The sequence below is a fragment of the Raphanus sativus genome, unplaced genomic scaffold (assembly GCF_000801105.2).
Source record: "Raphanus sativus cultivar WK10039 unplaced genomic scaffold, ASM80110v3 Scaffold1452, whole genome shotgun sequence".
Classification (NCBI taxonomy): Eukaryota; Viridiplantae; Streptophyta; class Magnoliopsida; order Brassicales; family Brassicaceae; genus Raphanus; species Raphanus sativus.
The window spans coordinates 1-22,059 of NW_026616763.1; the positions used below are offsets into that span (position 1 = coordinate 1).

Consider the following 22,059-nt stretch of genomic DNA (forward strand, 5'->3'; position numbering starts at 1 on the left):
CGTCAAGACAAAAATGATTTATGACTACATCCAGTCAAAAAAAAAAAAGACTACATCCAGTCATCATCGATTGATTTTTGTTTTTTTTTTCTTTAGTCACAATTTATAGTCTTTGTATGTTTCGACCATTTCTTTTTTTTTTTAACTCAAACAACTGATGTTATTAGATAGAAATGCTTACACTCTGCGAATGGAGTGAGAGTTTGTGCGAGAGAAAGCTGATTTAGCCACAAATATATTGAGATAACATAATATTAAGGTATGGAAACTCTATCTTGTCTTGAGCTGGATGTAATTTAGATACCTGTCAATGTCAATTGATTCTGTTTTCGTGATAACTGGAAAAACATCTTTATGTCTTCCTTAAATCACCGTTAATTGGTTTGTATCTGTGTAGAATTAGTATACAAATTACTCTATTTCTTTCAAAATGTAATTATTTTGAATTAAAATCTAATATTAAAAGTTATTACTTAGAAAAATGGCATTTGATATATAAATTCAATCAATTAGACAGTAATTTTACATAATTTAGTTGGCCACAAAATATCCATTAAGTATAAAATTACATTGAAATATGAAAGCGATTTATATTTTGAAACAAAAAATACTTTAAATCATTATATTATGAAACACAGGGAATATTCAAATAATATTGAAACATTAAAATAGTATGATTAATCAAAAAAGCTAAAATCGTTGATATTTGACATTATGAATGAAGTCACTATAAAACCAAAATACAAAATCAGTTAGAAAGAAGAGTTAGGAACTAATACATCTTCTTTGAATTTGATATGGTTACTGGCTTTGAGTTACAGATACCAGATAGAATAATGAATAATATAGTAGAAGTCGATAAAAAATTAGAAAAATGTTAACGTGAAAAAATAATGAAAAGAAAGCAAGTAAAACTTTTAGTAGAAACAGAAAATCTATTGTTTACTTCAAACCCAAGTTAACCCATTTTTTGGCCAAGTGGCAACCAGTATCTGAGTTAATAGGCTTTTTTATAATTTGATTATCAGCTTAATTACCCGTTTGAAATTTGTATAGGCTATGCACCCGTGTGAACCCGTCAATCGGTCCGCTTCATCTGAAAAAAATTGTCACGTAGGTCATAATAGGATAAGATTGGACTCAAAGGTTTGGTCATATGATTGTCAACTGATAAAGAAATATTTAGTTAATGGATCCGAGGCTTTTCCATCGCCTTGCATATCCAATATAGAATTGTAAATCTATAGATCATTTTGTCTCTTTAGCTAAACCATTCCAGAACTCCACCGATTCTAGATCAGCGGGATGCTCGATCGTGGTTCCAAAACCTAGAGTTCCTGAGACCCAAACGAAGTGATAAAATGTAAGGCAAAGCCTCTGAGCTGTAGCCACCAGCCATCATAACACGCAACGGATGATTCTGCAATTAGAAAGGACTCATCTGTGTCTACGAATCTAAAGTTCCAAGTCTGCAATATATTAAAAAAGAAGATGATGAGATTACGTTAGGTAAGATTCAATAATTATAAAAATTCCAACAACATATACGAAAGGAAAATTGAAAGCGTTATTTAATTAAGAACTAGATTAGGACCCGTCCTAAACGACGGAAATTGATTTGTCAAATTTCAATTAATAATATATGGTATATATAATATGTGTATATAATATTATATATATTGTGTAACATTTATATATATATATACATATTAGATATATATATAATATTTTATTAAATATATATAGAATTTAATAGTGTTATAATTTGTGTTATACTTGTTATTAGTTTGTATTTAATCTTCTTTCATTTTTAGTATAATAATTTGCCTTGTCACACCTTTTACCTTTTAACTTATACACATAGTTATGCCCTTTTCAAAAAAAAAAACTTATACACATAGTCTCGTAAAATGTAATATATAAAAAACATATTTAAAAAAACTACTGACCATATGCCATCATTATTTGGTTGTTTGAACAAAAAAAATCATGTTCTTGCATAACTGTGTATGTTGTGATATGATGTAGGCGAAGAGTAAATATATGGAAGTAAAGTTAGTGATACGAACATGAGCCTATGTTGGTCTATGCCACAATTATTTGGTTTTTGGAAGATCAATGAGCATAAGTATACATGGTCTTTGTATGCTTACGTTGTAAATGAGTCGGATATTTTTTTTCTTATGTCTGGAATAATATGGAACTCGTTGATTTAAGAGTGGTTCAGTTTTATATGATCTAATTATATTAAGAGATTAACCAAAAATATTATAAAAGTGTTACTGGTTAGGTTTAACTAATCTATATTGGTTAAGATTTGGTTTAATTTAAGTTGGTAAGTTGCATTGTATAGGAGGCATGATATATTTTAGCAACAACTATAAAAGAGTCCAAAATTTAAATGAGAACTTTAAATAGTAGATAATCCCTAAATTAATAGATTAGATGATGTCTAATGATTCTTACATTTCCTTCAGTTTCAGAGCCCCATAGCTTTGACAGATTGTAGAGAAGGACCATGTCTTGTCTTTTTGATCAGTTCTTTGTATTCACAGAAATAAATATAGATGGAGTAATCTGTTCTTGGTCTTGTTCTTCTTGATCTTATCTTCCACTGAATTTCCTCTTTAATTAATCTGACAAACAAACAAAAACAGTTAAGGCAGTTGAACGTCGTTTTGGATATTAGTGGTTCGATCCGATAGCTCTTAAACTTAAGTGGCATTCCTCTAACAGACAGCAACAACAGAGAGCAGCGAGACTGAATCATCAAGACACACACAACAACAAAAACGATTTGGTTAACTGAGTCACTTCACTGTAACAAAACATAATATAAGTTGGTACATCACAAGTGAATACACTGAAAGTTTCAGATAGAACAGCTAAAATATATAAGATAGGACTCTGTTTAGCAGAAGAAGATGATGTTCTTATGGTTATGCGCAATTAGTTTGAGAGTTCATTTTGAGACTAAGAACGCCATATATGTATCAGTATCAATAGTATTGATTCAAAACTCTTAACATATAGCAGGTAACGATACAATGATCTTGGAAAATAATTATGGTGCATCCAGAAAGGAGAAGTAACCTGATACGCGCCTTCGTAAGGAGGACGCAAAGGCGTTTGAGGTGGAAGTTCGGATGGGCATCCCAGTGGAAGATACCGAGATTGGTAACGTAATCAATTTGATCACCAGGCAAAGAGAGATTTAGAGTCGAGCCAGAAGACTAAAAGGTTTGTTCTTCTACTGCAAGGAACTCAAACAAAATAGAAAGTGGAGAACGTTATTACAAACCTGGAGGAGGATACGATTTATGCGCTTTAGCTTTGGAACCGGCCATTGTTGATTGGGTTTTATCGCCATTACTTCAGCTTAGGAGAGTTTGGGGTTTCTTTGGAAGTAAGCTTAGACGAAGCTGTTTATAAAGGAGGAGAAAGAAAGGGAAGCGAAACGAAACGAAGTGATTAAAAGGAAACATAATTGATTGTTGAAGAAAGCGACGCTGTAACGGAGATTTAATGTGATCAGAAACGAAGAAGACGGAGTGTCTGGCAAAAAGAACGATTAAAGTCGGAATTTAGAATTTAGGACGTGGGCATGAACTGGGTCAATTCTTGATATGATGTGGCAAGAAAATTGTTTCTGATTGGCTGATTTTAGTAAATGACGTGGACAGCCTAAGAATGCTTTATTAGTCCCTTTTAGTATAGTCTTGATGTGAGGCATTATAGCTAGGAAAATATTGAAAATATTGTTTCATAAGGATTCCTAATTTATATATATGAAATAATAAATTTTAGGATATATATCTTCTTAATAAAATTTACATTAGTCTTTGTTATGGATATTCACATATGTGGATAACCATTATAAGAAGTATATGATTTTGACCCGCGCTTTGGAAGCGCGGAATATTTTACGATAAAAAATTCACTAATAACTTAACAAATATTTTGGTAATTTTTAAAGAGTGTGTATTTAAAATATTTTTGCATTTAAATCAGTGTGTTTAAATTCAACCCGATTGTGATTATACCGGTTAATCCGGAGATCTGACAATTTAATTTAGGTTTCTAAAATATTCATATTAAAAAATCAGTAAAACCCGAGACTAACCGATTGAACTGATGGATGACCGATATGTAATCTAATTGGATTTAAATTGTAATAGTTTCATAATTTGTAATCTTATAATCCAAATTTTAAAGTTCATTATTTTGCAATTTATGAAATTATGACATTTCTACAAAATTTTAAAGAGAAAATGATAGATATAAAATAAATAAGATTAATTATATTGTTTGGAAATATTAATAGTAGTATAAAAAAATATATTGTTTGGAAACATTAATAGTAGTATAAAGAAATAAGTATATTGTTTGGAAACATAGATAGTAGTATAAAGAAAGAAACATTAGTGATTTAATGTAGGTTTAACTATAAAGTATAAAAGTGTATTTAATTTAAAAACTTACAAAATAATGTTAGGTCCAACATAATGTTTCTGTTTTAATAAGATAGATATCTTTCAGAACATTGTAGATATACTTATATAATATCCGAGATAAGACTAAATCTCAGATTTTGTAACTATATATAAGTGATTTGTTATTCATGGAATAAATATACTTGAATTCTTTTACTTATTTTTATTCACAACATATTTGTCATTTTTAATTAAGATAGTTTTTTTTGCTAAAATATTATTTCCAATCTTATCTTTCTAAATTTATAGTCCATGTTTGTCATCATGTGGCCATAACGCACATAAGATAATTAATATAATTTTAAGATTTTATGCATTACATTTCTACATACAGTAATAAAAGATTATTTATTATACATGTTAAACATATCATATATGATATGTGTATATGTATGTAATGGTAGATTAATAGTATGATAAACACGGTCGTATTTAATATTCAATGAAAAAAAAATTGTTATATAGCAAAATGATTTAAATTTAAAAAGCAGGAAATGTCAGTTTGATGATAGAAAAATAGTAGAGATACTTCAATGACAACAACTCCCTAATATAGTTTTTTAAACGCTGGATAATTATGCTATTACAATTATGAGGAATATTACTGAGCGTTTTACAGCCAATAATTCTATATGTCGTATGCGGATTCACCCATGACTTATCACCTGAACCGATCTATAGGATCAACGCTTGACGGTACTCTTTACGCCATGCTACAGATCTCTTGTAATTCTTTTTTCCCTTAATTCGCATAATTCCGCTTTCTCCCGGAGTTGAAACTCAGATCTGGTATAAAAGCACTAAAAAACACTTGATCAAACTACTGGATCAATGAGCTTCCCCACATAAATAATTTAGTTAAGACCACCACAATTACTCAAGTCTCCTGAATAATAGTCCGACTGGTTGGCATTTGCATTTGCATTATCAATTATGAATATACTAACACCTAATAAATACTATGAAAAAATATATGTAATACTAATACAGATATATGACATACCTACGTAAGTTGTGAGCCTCAAGCAAATCAGGGTTCCAAAATACATATATAATTGTATTTGACCTACTATAAAAGTAAATGAACATGGAGGAAAATATAGTTATGCATATTATTAGAGAATTGATGTTATTTATAACTATAACACAATACTCAGTGAATATCGTTTGAAAATTCTTGAATATGCCACCATTGTAATATACATATCTATGTTTCTCCCAATTTATGACAACGAAATTGTTCTTGCTAAAATTGATGGCAATGTAACTTGCCGCTTGACATTCAATAACATTTTCGTTATAAAAACACACTTTAGGACATGTAAATGCAAATGTAGTAAGTATAGATTAACAATTTATCTCTCTCTGGCGCTCTTCTCAAGACTACCATGACTCCTCCCTGTCTTTAGTCTCCTCCGCAGCTCAGCCGTCTCCCCACCGTGACTCTATTCCGGCGGCCACCTTCTCAAAATTTCCGACCAGAATTTTCTTCTGCTTTTGGAATCCTGATGTTGAGGGTTACTGATTTATGGGGTCAGATTTCGTGTGGGGTGCTTCCTCTGTGCTAGATCTTGGATCTAAAATTCTTTACGGGGTGATTTGTACTATTTTTTTTTTCTCCGTTCACTCATCGCTGGGTTCATACTGTCGATTACAGTTTCTACCTCATCTCTGAGGCTTTGTTTTGCTCCTCCGTCTCTTAACCACGAGCCGCTTCTCCGCTGATGTCGACGCCTCCCATCCTTTCCCGAAGCTTTTCCCCTCCTCTGTCAATGGAGTCTCCTGAAGCTGTTTCATCTGGGTTTCTCCCCCTGCCGCCTGAACCATCAGACCCCAATCTCGACGTGTTGTTTCCGATGTTTCCCCCTGTCCCTCCAGTTCCCCCGACCCTCCACCGATTCTCATAGATGTAGGTGTGCTATCTGTCCATCCTCTGGTGATGCATCCTTTACAAGATGAAGCCGATCTCTCCAGCTCTCTCACCACCAGACGAGTCTCCTCCTTCCTCCAACTAATCCCGGTGTCAAAGCCGAGAAACTTGGTCTCTTGTGGCGAATATGTTTCGTTTAATTATCAACAAGAGGCAGGGGGTATTGAGATCTCTGTGGCAAGGTTCTTGGGGTTACTGACAGCTGACTGCAAGCTTAATTTCCTTCAATACTCAACACCTCAAGTTCGCGAGGACTGGACTTCGAATGTTGAGATATTGGTGGTGGTGGGTTTTCTGTATGCAGCTTTTATTACCTCAGTGAAACTTCTTGGAGTGCAGCTCTCCACTGCAAAGTGCAGTTCTCAGTCAAAGCCGGTCTTTCATTCGAAACCTTGGTCACATGTCGTTGGACTCATCTCCCTTTGCTCCATGCTTTCGCAAGGTATGGTTCTCATAACTTACTGGAGTGAATCATTCTTGTTCGATCATTGCCTCCGAGAAGAATGTAATTGTCTTAGTAGGAGATCCTTGTTTCCTCGTAAACAAGAGTTTATGCTGATTTTGAATGGTTCTTTACCTCGTATTGAGGATGTTATAAACCTTTTGAGCTCCAGGTTTAAGCTCCATTTACCTCAGCATGAGGCTGTTATCTGGATTTCTGTCTTTGTGGTTTTGGATGCTATTGTTTCAGGTTTGTCTATTTGGCCATGGCGGTTCGCCTCACAGCAATCAATCTTGTGGAAGAGGTGTTTGGTAGCCTCTGAGTTTACTGATGTACCACTACAAGAAATATTAACATTCTTAGCTCACGATAAACGCTATAATAGGCCTTTTATAGCGTTTTATGATCTGCTATGTAATCGGCAGCCATCATAGATACCCTATCTACGATAACATTATTTTGACGCTACAAAATGTGACGATACGATAGCAATAAATGAATGATATTATTAACTTAACTATATCATCTTATTCGTGCTATGATATATTTATAATGACATTGATATAATGCTATAATTAGAAATAAAATAATTAAAAATTAATTTGATTATTTAATTATAATTAATTAATTACAAATTAAATAATGAAAAATTAAATCAAAAATTAAATATAATTAAAATAAAAATTTATTTATTAATTAAAATCAGTTTACAATAAAATTAGTTTTACAAAACTAAACCAAAATTAAAAAAATTAACTAAACCAGAACAAATTAAACCATACACTAACTAAAACACATTAAACCAAACCTAAAAAAAATACTGTAAACCTAAGAAAAAACTCCAGCCGCCGTAGCTTCCTCTTCTTCTTCCATCGTCAAGGTCTTCAAGACTTCAACCACTGTCCCGTTAAGGTCTTCAAGACTTCAACCACTGTCCCGTAGCTTCCTCTTCTTCTACCACCGTCGGTGGTGGTAGTGGTGCTGCTGCTGGTGAGGACGTGAACGAGCTAGAGACCGACCGTCGCGTCTTCTTCTTTCTCTGCATCTCCGAGCTCTATATATTTTCTCTGTTCCACCACTTCGCTTGGTCTCCGCCGCACGCCTTGCTTCCTCCAACCCTGAGACAAACAAAACGAGTTCATAACAGAGAGAGAGGCAGAGAGAGAGATAGAGGTCGAACCATTGTGATGGTGGTGTCGGACGGTGATGGTTGTGACGAACGATGGTTGTGGTGGTGACGTGTGACGTGTGACGTCTGACGGTTGTGAGAAGGTCGTGAGAGGGAGAAGTTTAGTTTGAGATCCATGAAAAAAGAAGATTGCAAAAGTCGGGATAAGGAGAAGAAAGAGATATAAAAAATAAGTGAATAAATTATATCCATTAGATTAAGGTTTATCAACGGTGAAGATCAGTACTTTAGTTATCCTCACCACCATGAATTAGCTTCTCCTATTGGTCACAGTTTTTCCTTCTTTATTTCTTTTTTTCTTTGGGATACTCTGTTTTTTTTATAAATTAATTTTCATATAGATTTAGTTATAATTTCATTGTAGTTTATATGTCTAGTATATTTTTCAAATTTTAAGTTTATAATTTTTAATAGTCATCTTATTATAAACCTCTAAATCTTTAACTAAATTATAAACCACAAAATTTTAAAAGTATACTAAACATGTAAACTACAATGAAACTTATGTTTTGGAATTTATAATTATTTAAAGTTAGCGATATAAATTGTGGTCTAGCTTTAGGGTTTGAAGTAGAGTATTTAGAGTTTGGAATAGTGTTTGGAGTATTTAGATCTTAATTTTTTTTTTAAGTTTGAAGTATATTTGGAGTTTGGGGAATAAGATTTAGTGAATAGGGTTTGGGGTTAAGTTTTGAGGTTATAGTGTGACATTAGGGTTTTAAACCCTTTATCATATAAACTTTAAACTCTTTTTATGTATCTGTAAAAAACTAATAGATACAATAGTCATTATTGTAAAAAAATTATGGCATTTTTGCATTGTAGTTTTTCGAACAGAGCAACATAACAACAACTGCAGTTTGATACAGACATTTGATAAAAAAATAAGCCAAGAATCAGATTTCTTCCGAGACAAATCAGATTCATTGACTACAGGAACCATCAACATGATCCTCTCACGAGCTGATTAAAGGTTTATTTCGACGTGTGCGGGAGCGTATATCCTCTAGCTCAGTTTGTTTCTTGAAAGTTATTTCCTTAATCTGACTGTGCTGGTCAAGCCTGTCCACTTCCGCCGCAGCCTTACAAGAAGTACACAAACTAGTTACTTCATATCACATAGGGATATAGATCAAAGCAAGATGTAAACATAACTGCTTGATCAGATCATGTGCAAGAGATTCTACTTATTGAAAGCATCAGTCTAAGTCTGAGGTATCTTACGGTAGCTGTATTCTTTGTATCATTAAAGATCAGGAAAGCTTTCTCTAATCCCAGCCACAAACAGATTCACCCCCACCAGGCCCATCATTCTCCGAATTATCTCCACCTTGAATCATAAAACGCCTTGATTACATGATCTCCTGCAACAAATACACCAATACCATAAGTCATAAGGAACCCAACTTTATACTATTATATCAACCCCTGAAACAAATGTAACAATACATTTCTTTTTTTTGTGAGCTTTCGTTCTTCTTCTTCACTATACCTGTCCTCGATGAGCTTTCTCTGCTTCGTAAAACGCTTTGATCACATATTCATCTTCGAAGATTTTGAGCTTGAGCTGCGCACGTCTTAGCAGATTTTGAGATCCCTGCAAACACAATCTCGAAGTGACAGTGAAAAGAACTTTCCTTGATTCCCAAAACAAAATCACAAGAGCAAACGAGATTCATGCGAGATGGCAAGCACAGAGAGTATTCAGTGACCTGCGAGCCAGTATCAACGCCATTCATGGGGCTCCTAAGTTTGATTTAGGGTACTTTCTTCTTCTTCGCTGTGATTGACGAGAGACGAATTGGTGGAGAGTGAGTCTTCGTCGGCTAACTACTCACGAAGAACTGAGCAATCCCATGAGTCTCGATATACAATACAAAGAAAGTGATTTGAAGTCTAGAAGAAGGTGAAAGAGAGATCGAAAGAGGACGAACGTGACGTAGTGCTCGTGACTCCGGCGGAGACCGGCGAAGATGGATCTGAGAATAAATGGTGGTGGAGGCGGTGACGAGCGAAGGCGGATGGGAGAGATGGTGACTCACCCATTGATGCTTACACCCGAATTGTGAAAATAATTTGTCTAATTTTTCTCTAAGTGTTGGCTCCAAATGAAATTTTAGTTCCCTCTTAATAAAAAGTATGGCTCCAAAACTCAATTTTTGCTTTTGCTTAGTGAAAATTTACTATAGTGTTTATCTAATGCTATTATATAGTATCAAATTTTTAAACTCATCTACGATAGCAGTTCAGTAAATCGTGCTATAATAATGTGCTATCAATGTAGACTTTTTTTGTAGTGTACCCTCCCTAATCGGGTATGTTGAGAACTTCCCGACTTGTTCGGCTTATGGAACGTGGATCGTGAGTTCTACTCAAAACGGCAAAGCTGTAACGCTGCAGAAAGTTCTACACCAGTCATTATCATCTGGATTCTCAAGTCTTCAGATTCTAGAGGACTCAATTGTCTTCTTCTTTGCCCTGTGCTCGGGGTTGGTTTTGATTGAGATTACGGGTTTCTTCATAGGTAGGAACCTTGTCCCTCTCGTCATACCGTTATCATGTCTTTATAATATAGGTTCAGCCTTCTGTTTAACTGTTGTTGCTTTTGTAATGGGTGGTGTCCCCAAACTTTGTGGTTAAAGTACTCTGTTTGGAGTTTATGAAATAAAAACGTTGACAAAAAAAAAAAAAAAAAAAAAGGGACATGTAAATGCTAAATATGCCTATATTAAATTTTATCAAGATGCTGTCAAAAAAAAAGAAAAATTTAATCAAGATACATTACTATACTTCTCGTTTTCAATACATAACGTCAAAAAAGCAAATATCATGTTTCTCTGTTTCACAATTCCATAATCAGTGTAAAACTAATAATCATTCATACTGTTTATATCTGAAATAAATTATAATAATGAGAACAAATAATGTTTATAATTTTTTAGACAATAAGAACATAATTCTATTAATAATTACCAACAGAAAATTTGGAGTCAAGGGGGGGTTCCTCAAAACACTCGAAGGTCAGTAGGTGGTTCCTCAAAAGTCAAAACCCATCAGATTCATCTTGACCTAAGACCATCATCTCAAATGTATTTTGTTATTTTCAGCTTTAACATAGACGAATTCTATAATATAGGTGATATTTGTTCCAATATATTCTACTAATATAGCAAATTCTAAATATAGAGTAAAAAATAGAGAAATACTATTTTTTCTTCTATAAATAGAGAAAAAATAGAGATCTCTAACTTTCATTGTGGAATAAAAAATAGAGATTTCTTCTTCTAACTATCTTTCTGAAATAAAAATTTGATGGAGGCCAAAATAAGCAAGTTCCACTTACAATTGCTTCAGAATGGTATTCTCTAACTTTCATTGTGGGATAAATTCAACAATTCTCCTTCACTTACCAATATTTTAGTAATTTGATTGAACAAGCTTAAATAATTATGTAAACCTCTATTGGTAAAGTTGATGATAAAACATTTACACCATGCTGAAAAGATGTATTTTCACATTAATTTAACTATATCCATATGCATATATATAGGTATATTATTTTAATCTAGAATTTTATTTTTAAATGATAAATATATTATAATTTTAATTTTATTATACATTTTAAATTATCAAATAAAATAAATTAGATAAATGTATTTATATTTTTATATTTTTAAAAGTAAGGTAAATGTGTTAGGAAATTTTTCATCTATGAGTAAAGATCATTTGGATTTACATAGTCTAAATATTTTTCAAAATGCTTTTGTAAAAGTAACTGATTGGATAGTGAAAAACTCAAAACATAATGATTTTCTATAAGCTCTATCAATCAAGACGTAAATGGCTGTATTTCTAAAATATGCAACATACCACATAAAAATTAGAGACTTTTGTTTTGGTTTTAGATGAATATTTAGATAAATGAAAATGCATAGAGAGAGATCATCAAATAATGAATATCAAAAACACTTAAGAGAGAATCAAACGGCATAGAAGAAGATACTAACTTGCTTCCACAATTTCTACAATAGATTCCAGGAATTCAAAAACAAAAAATTAGACCGCTGGTTTTGGAAGTTGTTCAAAATCAAAACAAGGATTTGGAATAAGAGCTCAGATGTGTGTATGCAAGCCGGCTCTACATAAAATTCAATGAAACATGGGCAAAAGACCTGAAAATGTTCAACTAGGAGAAAATTTTAAATCTGGTTCGGTGCATCGGACACCCGTTAGACTCGGATCGGGTATTTTGGAATTTTGGATAATTTGGTATTGGGATCTATAACCCGTTAAAATATTTTACATATTGGATCAGGTTCAGATATTTTTAGTTTGGATACAGTTATTTCGTGTTGGATTTGGATATTTAAAAATTTAAAAAGTTTATCATTCATTGCTCAAGTTTTCTATACTTAAAAAATTTACCATTAACTTAACTGATTTTATAACTTTTAATAAATTGGACGATTAATAAGTTTGGAGAAAAATTTGAAAATATAAAGAAAATAATTTAGTTGTTGTTTTGAAATTTTGAATACAATTTTTGTCAATGTATGAAACAAAAGTTTAACATGCATTTTAATTGAAAAGCAAACCACTTTTTCTATAATTATATGTATATTACATGGTCGTTGTACCATGTGCTAACATCAATATAACTAGTTTGAATAAATGAGTGAAGCAAATTAGGAATATACAATTATCTTAAGATATTCATTCGGATTACGATACTATCTCTTAACTCAATATTCGTTTAGATATTTAGCCACTATGGTTCGGATAATAAGAAAACAGATTGTTTCCCCTCGAAAAAGTCAGTTGCGATGAATTTCCGACAACAAAATTAGATAGTTCTATCTTATCAGAAAAAGTTCATCTGAATTTTTCGGGCTATCTAACAATTTCTGACAAAATTATGAAAAACAAAATTTCAACAAAATCCGGACGAATATTATCAGTCTGAAATTGTCAAGTATTACCATCCAAAAAATTTAGTCAGAATTTGTAAAAAAAAAATATTTTTTATTGAAAATATAATATTCAAATAAATCCAGTAATTTCTAGAAAAAAACTTACAATTGTTTATAATATTCTTTTAAAACAATCTTTCTATATGAATATAATTTAAATTATATTTAAATTTAAAAAAGATTTTGTAATAGAATTAACATTTATAGAATTTAGAAAATACTTCAACATTATATTTTATAAATTGAAAACGTTTATAGAGAAGTGAAAAAAAGTTTTAAAATAATATGTTACTAGATACTGACCCACCCTTTTCAAGGGCGGAAATTATTTAAACAAACCTTTTTAATTGTTACCGAGATTAGAATATACAAATTATAAAAAACAATATTTTTTTATATATATAGTTTTAGAATAATATTGTTTTTGGTTATAAAATATACACATTTTTTAAACTAAAACTTGTACAGTGAAACCTCTATAAATTAATAATGTTGGGACTACACCAAGACTATAAATTTTTTTAATTTATAAAGGTTATTAAATTATCGATATAATATATTGAACCAAAAATTCAATGTTGGGACTATAAAATTATAATATTTATAAAAAAAAATTAGTGTATATTAATTTATAGAGTATTAACTGAAAGAGTTTATACTGTATATAAACGTTAATATGTGTGAGATTCAAAATTTATAGGTAAAATATTTAGACAATGCTTTTAATTGTTACTGATAAAACGAAAAAATCAAATAAACTTTAGTTCCACAAAAAATAATGTATTTTTTATTAATAATATTGTTTGTGGATATATTATTTAGTCTTTTATTTTTAAGTTTCAAATACAATGTTAGTTGGTTAAAACCCAATATTTATAAGGGCTAATGTAAATTGGTTTACATAATAGTATTGTCCTTTATTTGCAAAGCAACACAATTTTAATAATTTTCCAAAGCCCATTAGTTAAACCATTTATAATGTGTATTTATGTTGGTTTAAATTAAGTTGTTAGTCATGTTGATATATTCAAGGAACCAAACAGATTTAAGTAGCCAAACACCTACTATTCTAGAAAATGTCCAAATTTAAATGACAACTTCTAAATGGTAGATAAAATTTAGGACCCTAAATTATATAGTAGATGATAGAAATTTGAAAATATAAAACGTTTTTATAAATTAAATTTTTTTAAAAAAAAAATTGAAAGTGTTTTAATAAACTTATACCAACACAAAACGTTTTATAATTGAAAACATATTCGAAATTTGAAAGCCATTTTTAGAAATTCAAAAAACCATAAAAACGTTTTTTAAATTGAAAACGTTTTAAAAAGATGAATTTTTTTTTCTAAATTTTAATTTTTTTTTGAAAACTACAACAAAATTTATTGTTTTACAAAAACTTAATTTTTTTTTAAAAAAATCATGAAACGTTTTAGAACACCAAATAAACATAAAACAAGTTTTCAAATCCTTAATGTAACATGTACAATCCTAAAACCTATCAGAACAAAGAGATTTTAGAGAAAGAGAGTGTTAAAATAAAGAAAAAGAAAACTTTTCAATTTTTATGTTAAAATTATGACGGGTCAAATTCATCGGATCTCCATTGGAATTTCTTTAATTTAGCACTTCATGGAAAAATTAAACGTTTTTTGCAAATTTTGATTTCCAACAAATTTCCAATGGAATTTCGCCAAAATTTTTGAAAAACTTTATTAATGAGCAAGTTGACAATTTTCAATATATACCTATTCGTCCGAAAAGTATATTCTCCGATGAATTTCTGACAAAGTGTGGATTTGAGTTTTGAAACATAACAAAAATAGACCGACAATATCTACTAATAATATATTAATGATTTTTAGCGGATTATAATCTTGAAAAATGATTGAAAAAACTTAAAACACACACAAATTCAATATTTTAACATGAAACATGAAACACGTAAAATATTTACTGAATTATAAGTATTAATGAGAAAGATCATGTCTCTGTCGACGCATCCAAAGCAAGAACCTATAGCTTTAAAATAATTAAGATATTGTTAACCTCATCGTATTTATCAGTTAATATATGTCATGGTGATCTTGTAGGTTTCCAGTTAAACATTTTTTGAGTATTTCATATCTGAAACCCAAATTCGTTGGAAATTTCTGACGATTTCCTATAAAAATTTACACTTCCCGAAAACATACCCCAAATTCATACCCCAAATCATTTAACATTCCTCGGGAATCGTTGATAATTCATCGATTATTTCCGATGATTTTTTATTATGAAATCTCTTGGATTTTTCAACGAAATACTGACAAATAATAAAATTTCATATTTCTCAGAAATTTCCAATGAATACTTTTCTGTCAGAAATTCCAAAAGAAATTACCATCTTTCTTGTATTTTATTTAAGCTCTCAGACTTTTTTTATATTTTTCTTCTTCTTTTATAAAATGTTTTCATATTATATTTTTTTTTCTTTATCATACTAAGTGCAGAAATAAAGAAAACAACCCAAAACACTAGATAACCAGGTTGGTATAAAGAGGTAAACTGGCAGAAACAACTGGATCCAAAAGTGATAAACCGGAAATCAATCAATCTTCACTTTGACGGAGCGTTGCCATGTCTAGTCAGACCACTTTTCGCCTTGAAGCTTATGCCGGAGAGGAACCACCACCTAAAAACAGAAGAAGAGAAGAAAGCTCCAGCAAAACTCCTGCAGCCGCAAATTTAATAAATTGACAAAATACATTTTGTAATTAAAAGTTTATTAAAATATATCTACAATTAATTAAATAAATTACATATATTTTATTAAAAATACATAACGAAAAGAGTTGCATTAACTAAAAATTAAATTAAATAATATATTATACAATTTCATATTTAATAAATACAAAATAATATAAATATCCAAGTAAATTAAAATAAATTTTTAAAATATTTTATTTTGTAAATTATATTTTGTTACAAGATATTTCCGCATTTTAAAAGTCTATTAAAACAGTTTATATAATTGGAGCAAAAAATAATCCGTATGGTCGTGCGAATCCGACAAAAACAAAAAAAAACAAAATAACTATACAAAAATTTATTTGTTGTTTCCAATGAAAAAAAACTGTTAGATTGATGAGTTTCGAGTTAGAAATGGATAATTGACCAAATCCATTGGGAGAATCTCTACTTATATCTACATGTTTTTGTTGGGTCAATTCTTTTCAAACAAATCAAAATGATTTCATACAAAATGTATATGAAAATAAAGTTATATAATATTATATAGCTAACTGAATAAAATTCATATACTTTTTAATTATTAAAATATCAATTTTATGTTATATAGAGATATATAGAGCATAAAAACATTTATACAAAGTCTAATTAATATGATATATAAGAACACAAAAATTTATTCATATTTCTATATGTTAGATATTATTGTATGCACTAATCTAGAATATAGTAAAACATTATATAGTTTATTTAAGTAACATATATAATATATGATTTAATAACAGTCATTACATTAAAAAGTAATATAAATATTATACTTTCTTATGACCGGGTGGTTCTGGGTCTAAACCCATAATGACTATAGGAAAAGGTCTGGATCATTTTAATATATAAATAATATATATTTTACAATAAATATAATAACAAAAATAATTACGAATATATTAAAATAGATATTATGTGAAGATAATTGATTAACACTAATTATAAACAACAAATTTAAACTGATTACAATATGAATCAAATTATTGGCAAGCTAATTTACCATTAATAGTTATAATAATGTTAATTGAGCCACATAAAATAAATATAACACGACTAAAATCTCTATTAACACTAAACAAAATTCAATTAATTTATAAAATTTGTTTAATCAATTTAAAATAAAATTGTGCTGTCAAATGGGTCATGATCTAGTATTTTGTTATTGGTTTATAAAATTAAACTATAACCTTTAAGATCTAATATTCAGAAATCACCATTTATTTATAATAGTCTACGCAAAATCTTATAAGGAAAATGGTAACCAAATGCTGAATACGGCATTTTTATCTCTTTCCAAAAACAATTAGTCAAGATCAGTTGAACACGTTTGCTTCTGGATAAATTTACCATATACGGTTTATAATCTAACTTTTTATGCTCCTTCAAGTTTACAAACGATTTCTGTAAATCCTTTCTACTGAATGGTCAAATTATCCCTAAGAAGAAAATAAACTAGATACCCCAAATAGAACATATTCAGCTGTTGTTGCTTCGATTTATTTTCAGCATAACAACAGAGAATATATGAAAAGCATAATCACAGTGCGCGACTTGTTTCCAATTTCATGAAAAATCAAAGTATTACAAATGATTAGAGTGACAATCTTAACTCCAAATCTAACTCTTCATTGTCATTCGATCCCAAGTTGTGGTTTCCTGATCCCAACGATTTACTTCGCCTTGTAAAACTTGGATCCTGTTTCAAGACAAAACAAGAAAAAAACATTAGATAAGATATCTCTTAGCTACAAATCGACCAGACCTGTAACACTTTTTAACAAGGTTATTTCACCAACATTTAACCGACATAGGTACATTGACCATGGTTACACTAAACTAGAATAAACCAAAATATTTTTTTTTTGAATAAACCAAAGTATTGAGTGAAACGAAAGTATATAATACTACACACAGACTAATAAATTAATAATCATGTGATCAAATCCCTATGTTATTATGTGTGATGGTGTAGAATAAGAACCTCGTTAAAGAAATGTCTGGTGGTGTTTGGTTCCAAAGAATGGTGGCTCTCCAAGATGCCGTAGCTTGGGTTCCAACTGTTTTGAACAAAACATAAAAGGTCATTAATATTTAGGACCAAACGAAATAGCTAGCATATCATAAACTGAGAGATGTAATCTAAGTCCCACATTGGAGAATTAGACAAGAAGTGTCTAATATATAAAGAGAAGTCCAACTCTAATTAGTACGAGGCCTTTTGGGATGAAAACCAAAAGTAAATCCATGCGGGCTTGCCATTAAGGTCCAAAGTGGACAATATCGTACTAATTAGATAAAAAGAGTTGGATATGGACTTTCACAATCCCAACAATTGGTATCAGAGCGGTTGACGAGAAATCTGCAAGAAGACATAAATACCCTTCGAGAGAAGAATGGGTATATCCTATGAGTTAGGAATGATGAAAGGTGTATGTGGCAGAGATCAAGTCAGAAGATCATGGAACCTGTGATGTTGGAGGACGAGGATCATCCTCAATTCGATGGAAGAAAAGACACGAGATGAATGTAATCCTTAGATTGAGGGGGAGAATGAGAGATGTAATCTAAGTCCCACATTGGAGAATTAGACAAGAAGTGTCTAATATATAAAGAGAAGTCTAACTCTAATTAGTATAAGGTCTTTTGGGATGAAAACCAAAAGTAAATCCATGTAGGCTTGGCATTAAAATCCAAAGTGGACAATATCGTACTAATTAGATAATAAAGAGTTGGATATTGACTTTCACAATCCCAACATAAACCTGAAAAAAGACAGTTGAAAGTGATTTTATATTTACCTCATGGTTGCTCTCTCGTATTGATCTCTATGTACACCTATCTGCCAATAACAGAAGGAAAAAAACAATTAGTAGTTGATATTGAAACATGAATGACCTAATTTTGTATAAGATTTCATATCGTAAGGCATGATATTTTGATTTGAAATAGAAAGTAAATAAATAACTAAGAGTAGGAATCTAAGTGATGTTTTTCTTTATAAACACACACGCACGCGCGCGCCACACGTATAAATCGCACACAAAGAGAGCATTAAGAGAATATATATACCATTATATTTGGAGAGAGGCCATAAGATGGTGATGGTGATGCATATGTAAAGGATGGTGATGATGATGGTATGGATGAATATTCTCCTTGCATCCTCACATTCTCCTACATATACATTCATATATGACGGTCAAATAAATGATATGCAAATTATACTTATGAAAGAGACTGAATCAGATAGACAAATGATAAAAAAATGTTACAATTTCATTTATAACATGAAATTTTCTTTAAGTATATCTTAAGAAATGAGAGGAATACACTCGAGAACTCAAAGACCTAGAATAATAACTTATATGAAATCTATTTCATCTCAACTGACTAATCTTCAAGTTGAGATGACTAATCTTCAATAGTAGATACATCATACATTGACAAGTTTTTCTTTTCTGGTTTAAGCCAAAGAAAAAAAAACTATTTATATGAATGATTGCGACTATATTAACGACTATATTAACGTATAATCGGTCAAATAGTAAATTGATAGATAAATGATTTTTTAAAATTTAGATAAATAATTTTTGGCCAGATCGAGCATGATTTTTGTAAAGATATACACGTTTTGTAATCTTTGGGTTAGAGTTGTAATTATTTAAATGAAATCTAAAGAAATTATTAAGCGAAACTAAAATCCTTCATACAAATAACCATAATCAGTCATCTCAAGTTCACGGGACACTGAATCGAAGCTCGGATTCCTATAATAGATCCGATAGAAGAATTCGATGAACACAAAAAGGGTTACGACACGTAAGATGATCGCGATACCAGTATACACCACTATGTTTAACATGCCCTGATCAACTCTGGCGAGATTATATCGTTAATGCATGTATATATAATGTATATGTAAAATGTTACCTGTGGATACAAAGAAGAATTATAATTGTCGAAGCTATTGCAACTCATCTCGCCGTGTAATCTAATTTTCTCCAGTTGTGCAACCCCAAGACCTCTCTGTGGCTGCTTTGGCTTCTCGGAACCATTCTTCTTCCCTCTTCTCGTCGCTGGGGATGAAGACGACGATGTTGGAGATGATGAAGACGGCGAAGATCCTCTCATGTTTGGTTTACCAAAGAAACTACTTCCCATGTTTCTTTGACCAGATTTAAATTTAATATCCGGTCTTGACGTACACCGGAAAAATCAAGAACTGGAGAGAGAAAGTCTTCTCTAGAGAGAGAGAAAGAAAGATGGATATTTCTTGTTATGGTTGGCTTTGAGCTAAGGAATCCGAGAGATCTCTTTCATGGTGAATCGGTGATCTCTTCTTTTATAAGCCTTTAGTAAATAATATTTATTTTATGCTTTTATTTAAAGACATTTAGTATATAACTAAAATTCATCGCTGGATCAGATTGTGTCCAGATTTCAATAGATACGCCACGCACACAAATACATTACGTTAAATATATAGATTTTATGCTCTTATTTTGATATTCCAACTCTCAATTATTTTATTTTTCAATTAATCAATTTGCAGTTTCATTAATTAGAATGATTGTGCAATAAAATACTATAAATGATTAGCTTAAGTATTCTAAAATATTTCTTGCTTGAATGTGTTCCGACGTAAAAGACTTCGACATTAATTGTACAGTATATAATTATTCAGCAAATCGAGAAACTCAAAATAACTATATATATAATATATATATAGTTATTTTGAGTTTCTCGATTTGCTGAATAATTATATACTGTACAATTAATGTCGAAGTCTTTTACGTCGGAACACATTCAAAGTCTTTTACGTCGGAAACACATTTAAAATTCCATCTCTTTTATACTATTAAAAGAGATGGAATTTTAAAAAATCTACTTATACAAGATTGTTACCTCCTTGTTAATGGCATAATAGTAATTTTGTTAATGGTCTTATATATAATTATACTAAACCAAATTCTATATCATTAATGTAATGTGATTCAACTGAATATATTATAAAATGTGCAAGACCCACTTCGTTTGATTTAGGGGGTGTTAGTGGGACTTTGATTTTTGTAGAATTGTTGATTTGAAAAATTATGAAATTTGTTAAATTTGGAAAAAGTTTAGAGAATTTTGTATATTGTAAAATCTATGAAAGTAAAGTAATATTATGATTTTAAGAATCCAAAGGAACATGTAGTATTCTTAAAATCTTGTTTTGTGACTTAAAAAATTGAGAATACAACTCCCAATAACACTTATTTTAATAAATTTGTAGAATCATTAAAAATCTAAACTTTTTGAATAACAAATAATTTTGTATAGAATTATAGAATCATCAAATCAATAACACTAGATTTTAATGAGAATATGAGAATCTATAAACCAATAACACTAGACTTGAAAACTCTAATAATCACTATAAATGTCATTCCCACTAACACCCCCTAATATACGACAGTTTTAAGTATGAATATTCTTTCTTTCTCTTTTTTTTTGTTACCAATTGCAATTGCTCTTAAGCTTAGTATTTGTAAAAATGAAAAGTTTACAAGCTCAACCTTAGTTCTACAACACATTCGTATAGGACCCACTCCATATTTATTACGGGCCATCTATGTTATTGATCAACACATATTTGAAAGCTGAAATGGAGCATTAAGAAAAAAAGGTGGTAATGGGTTATAATTTTTTCAAACCTGAAGGTGAAGCTATGATCTACCCAGAAGTGTTCATTGTTTCTGGTAATAGTAAGGCATGTAATACTACTGTTTGTTACTTTGTTATCTAGATTAGAATATTTTTCGTTAAGAATAGCCTTTTGAACTTTGGTTCTCTGTTATGTACAATGTATGATAGCTTTTATTTTTCATCTTTGAGGTATATAGCTAACTATATCAATAAATGTTTATATTTATATTTTCAATCTGGTATTTTCTTTTGGTTTTTCCTATATATTTCTCTAACTATATCATAATAAATGCTTTTGTCTATCTTTTGATTTTTTTTTTTTTTGCATTTTTAATACACTTACTCCTAATAGATCCAATATATAATATCAAAACAAATTAATTGAAATCGGGCAGTTATAATTTGTGCTCGGTTTTGTTTACATAATTTCAAATCTAAATATATCTTAACATTTTTTCTATCTTACCTCTTTTATAGACAATATCACATTATAATATCGAAAACATAATCTATATATACTGCTATATACCATATAATAAAAACTCATGTGTATTTGTATCATGTGCCAG

General features: G+C 30.4%; 2 protein-coding genes and 2 long non-coding RNA genes across 4 annotated transcripts; 1 reads left to right on the plus strand and 3 right to left on the minus strand.

Moving 5' to 3' along the window:
• The first annotated feature begins 5,802 nt into the window (after window positions 1-5,802).
• LOC130504248 (uncharacterized) lies at window positions 5,803-7,299 on the plus strand. The gene is made up of 2 exons (XM_056998846.1): window positions 5,803-6,865; window positions 7,115-7,299. Exons 1-2 carry the CDS (start codon window positions 6,433-6,435, stop codon window positions 7,297-7,299), a joined length of 618 nt encoding a protein of 205 aa, XP_056854826.1. The 5' UTR covers window positions 5,803-6,432.
• A 238-nt stretch (window positions 7,300-7,537) lies between these two features.
• On the minus strand, window positions 7,538-8,328 carry LOC130504246 (uncharacterized). The gene is made up of 2 exons (XR_008941192.1): window positions 8,046-8,328; window positions 7,538-7,983 (listed from the first exon to the last, which is right to left on the minus strand). It is a non-coding gene; the product is annotated as an uncharacterized LOC130504246 (long non-coding RNA).
• Window positions 8,329-8,789: 461 nt separating this feature from the next.
• Window positions 8,790-10,319, minus strand: LOC130504245 (uncharacterized). Its single transcript, XR_008941191.1, has 3 exons — window positions 9,547-10,319; window positions 9,279-9,418; window positions 8,790-9,136 (listed from the first exon to the last, which is right to left on the minus strand). It is a non-coding gene; the product is annotated as an uncharacterized LOC130504245 (long non-coding RNA).
• Window positions 10,320-17,276: 6,957 nt separating this feature from the next.
• LOC130504247 (protein SPEAR1-like) lies at window positions 17,277-20,089 on the minus strand. Its single transcript, XM_056998845.1, has 5 exons — window positions 19,733-20,089; window positions 18,872-18,976; window positions 18,601-18,641; window positions 17,784-17,859; window positions 17,277-17,498 (listed from the first exon to the last, which is right to left on the minus strand). Exons 1-5 carry the CDS (start codon window positions 19,961-19,963, stop codon window positions 17,394-17,396), a joined length of 558 nt encoding a protein of 185 aa, XP_056854825.1. The 5' UTR covers window positions 19,964-20,089; the 3' UTR covers window positions 17,277-17,393.
• Window positions 20,090-22,059: the final 1,970 nt, after the last annotated feature.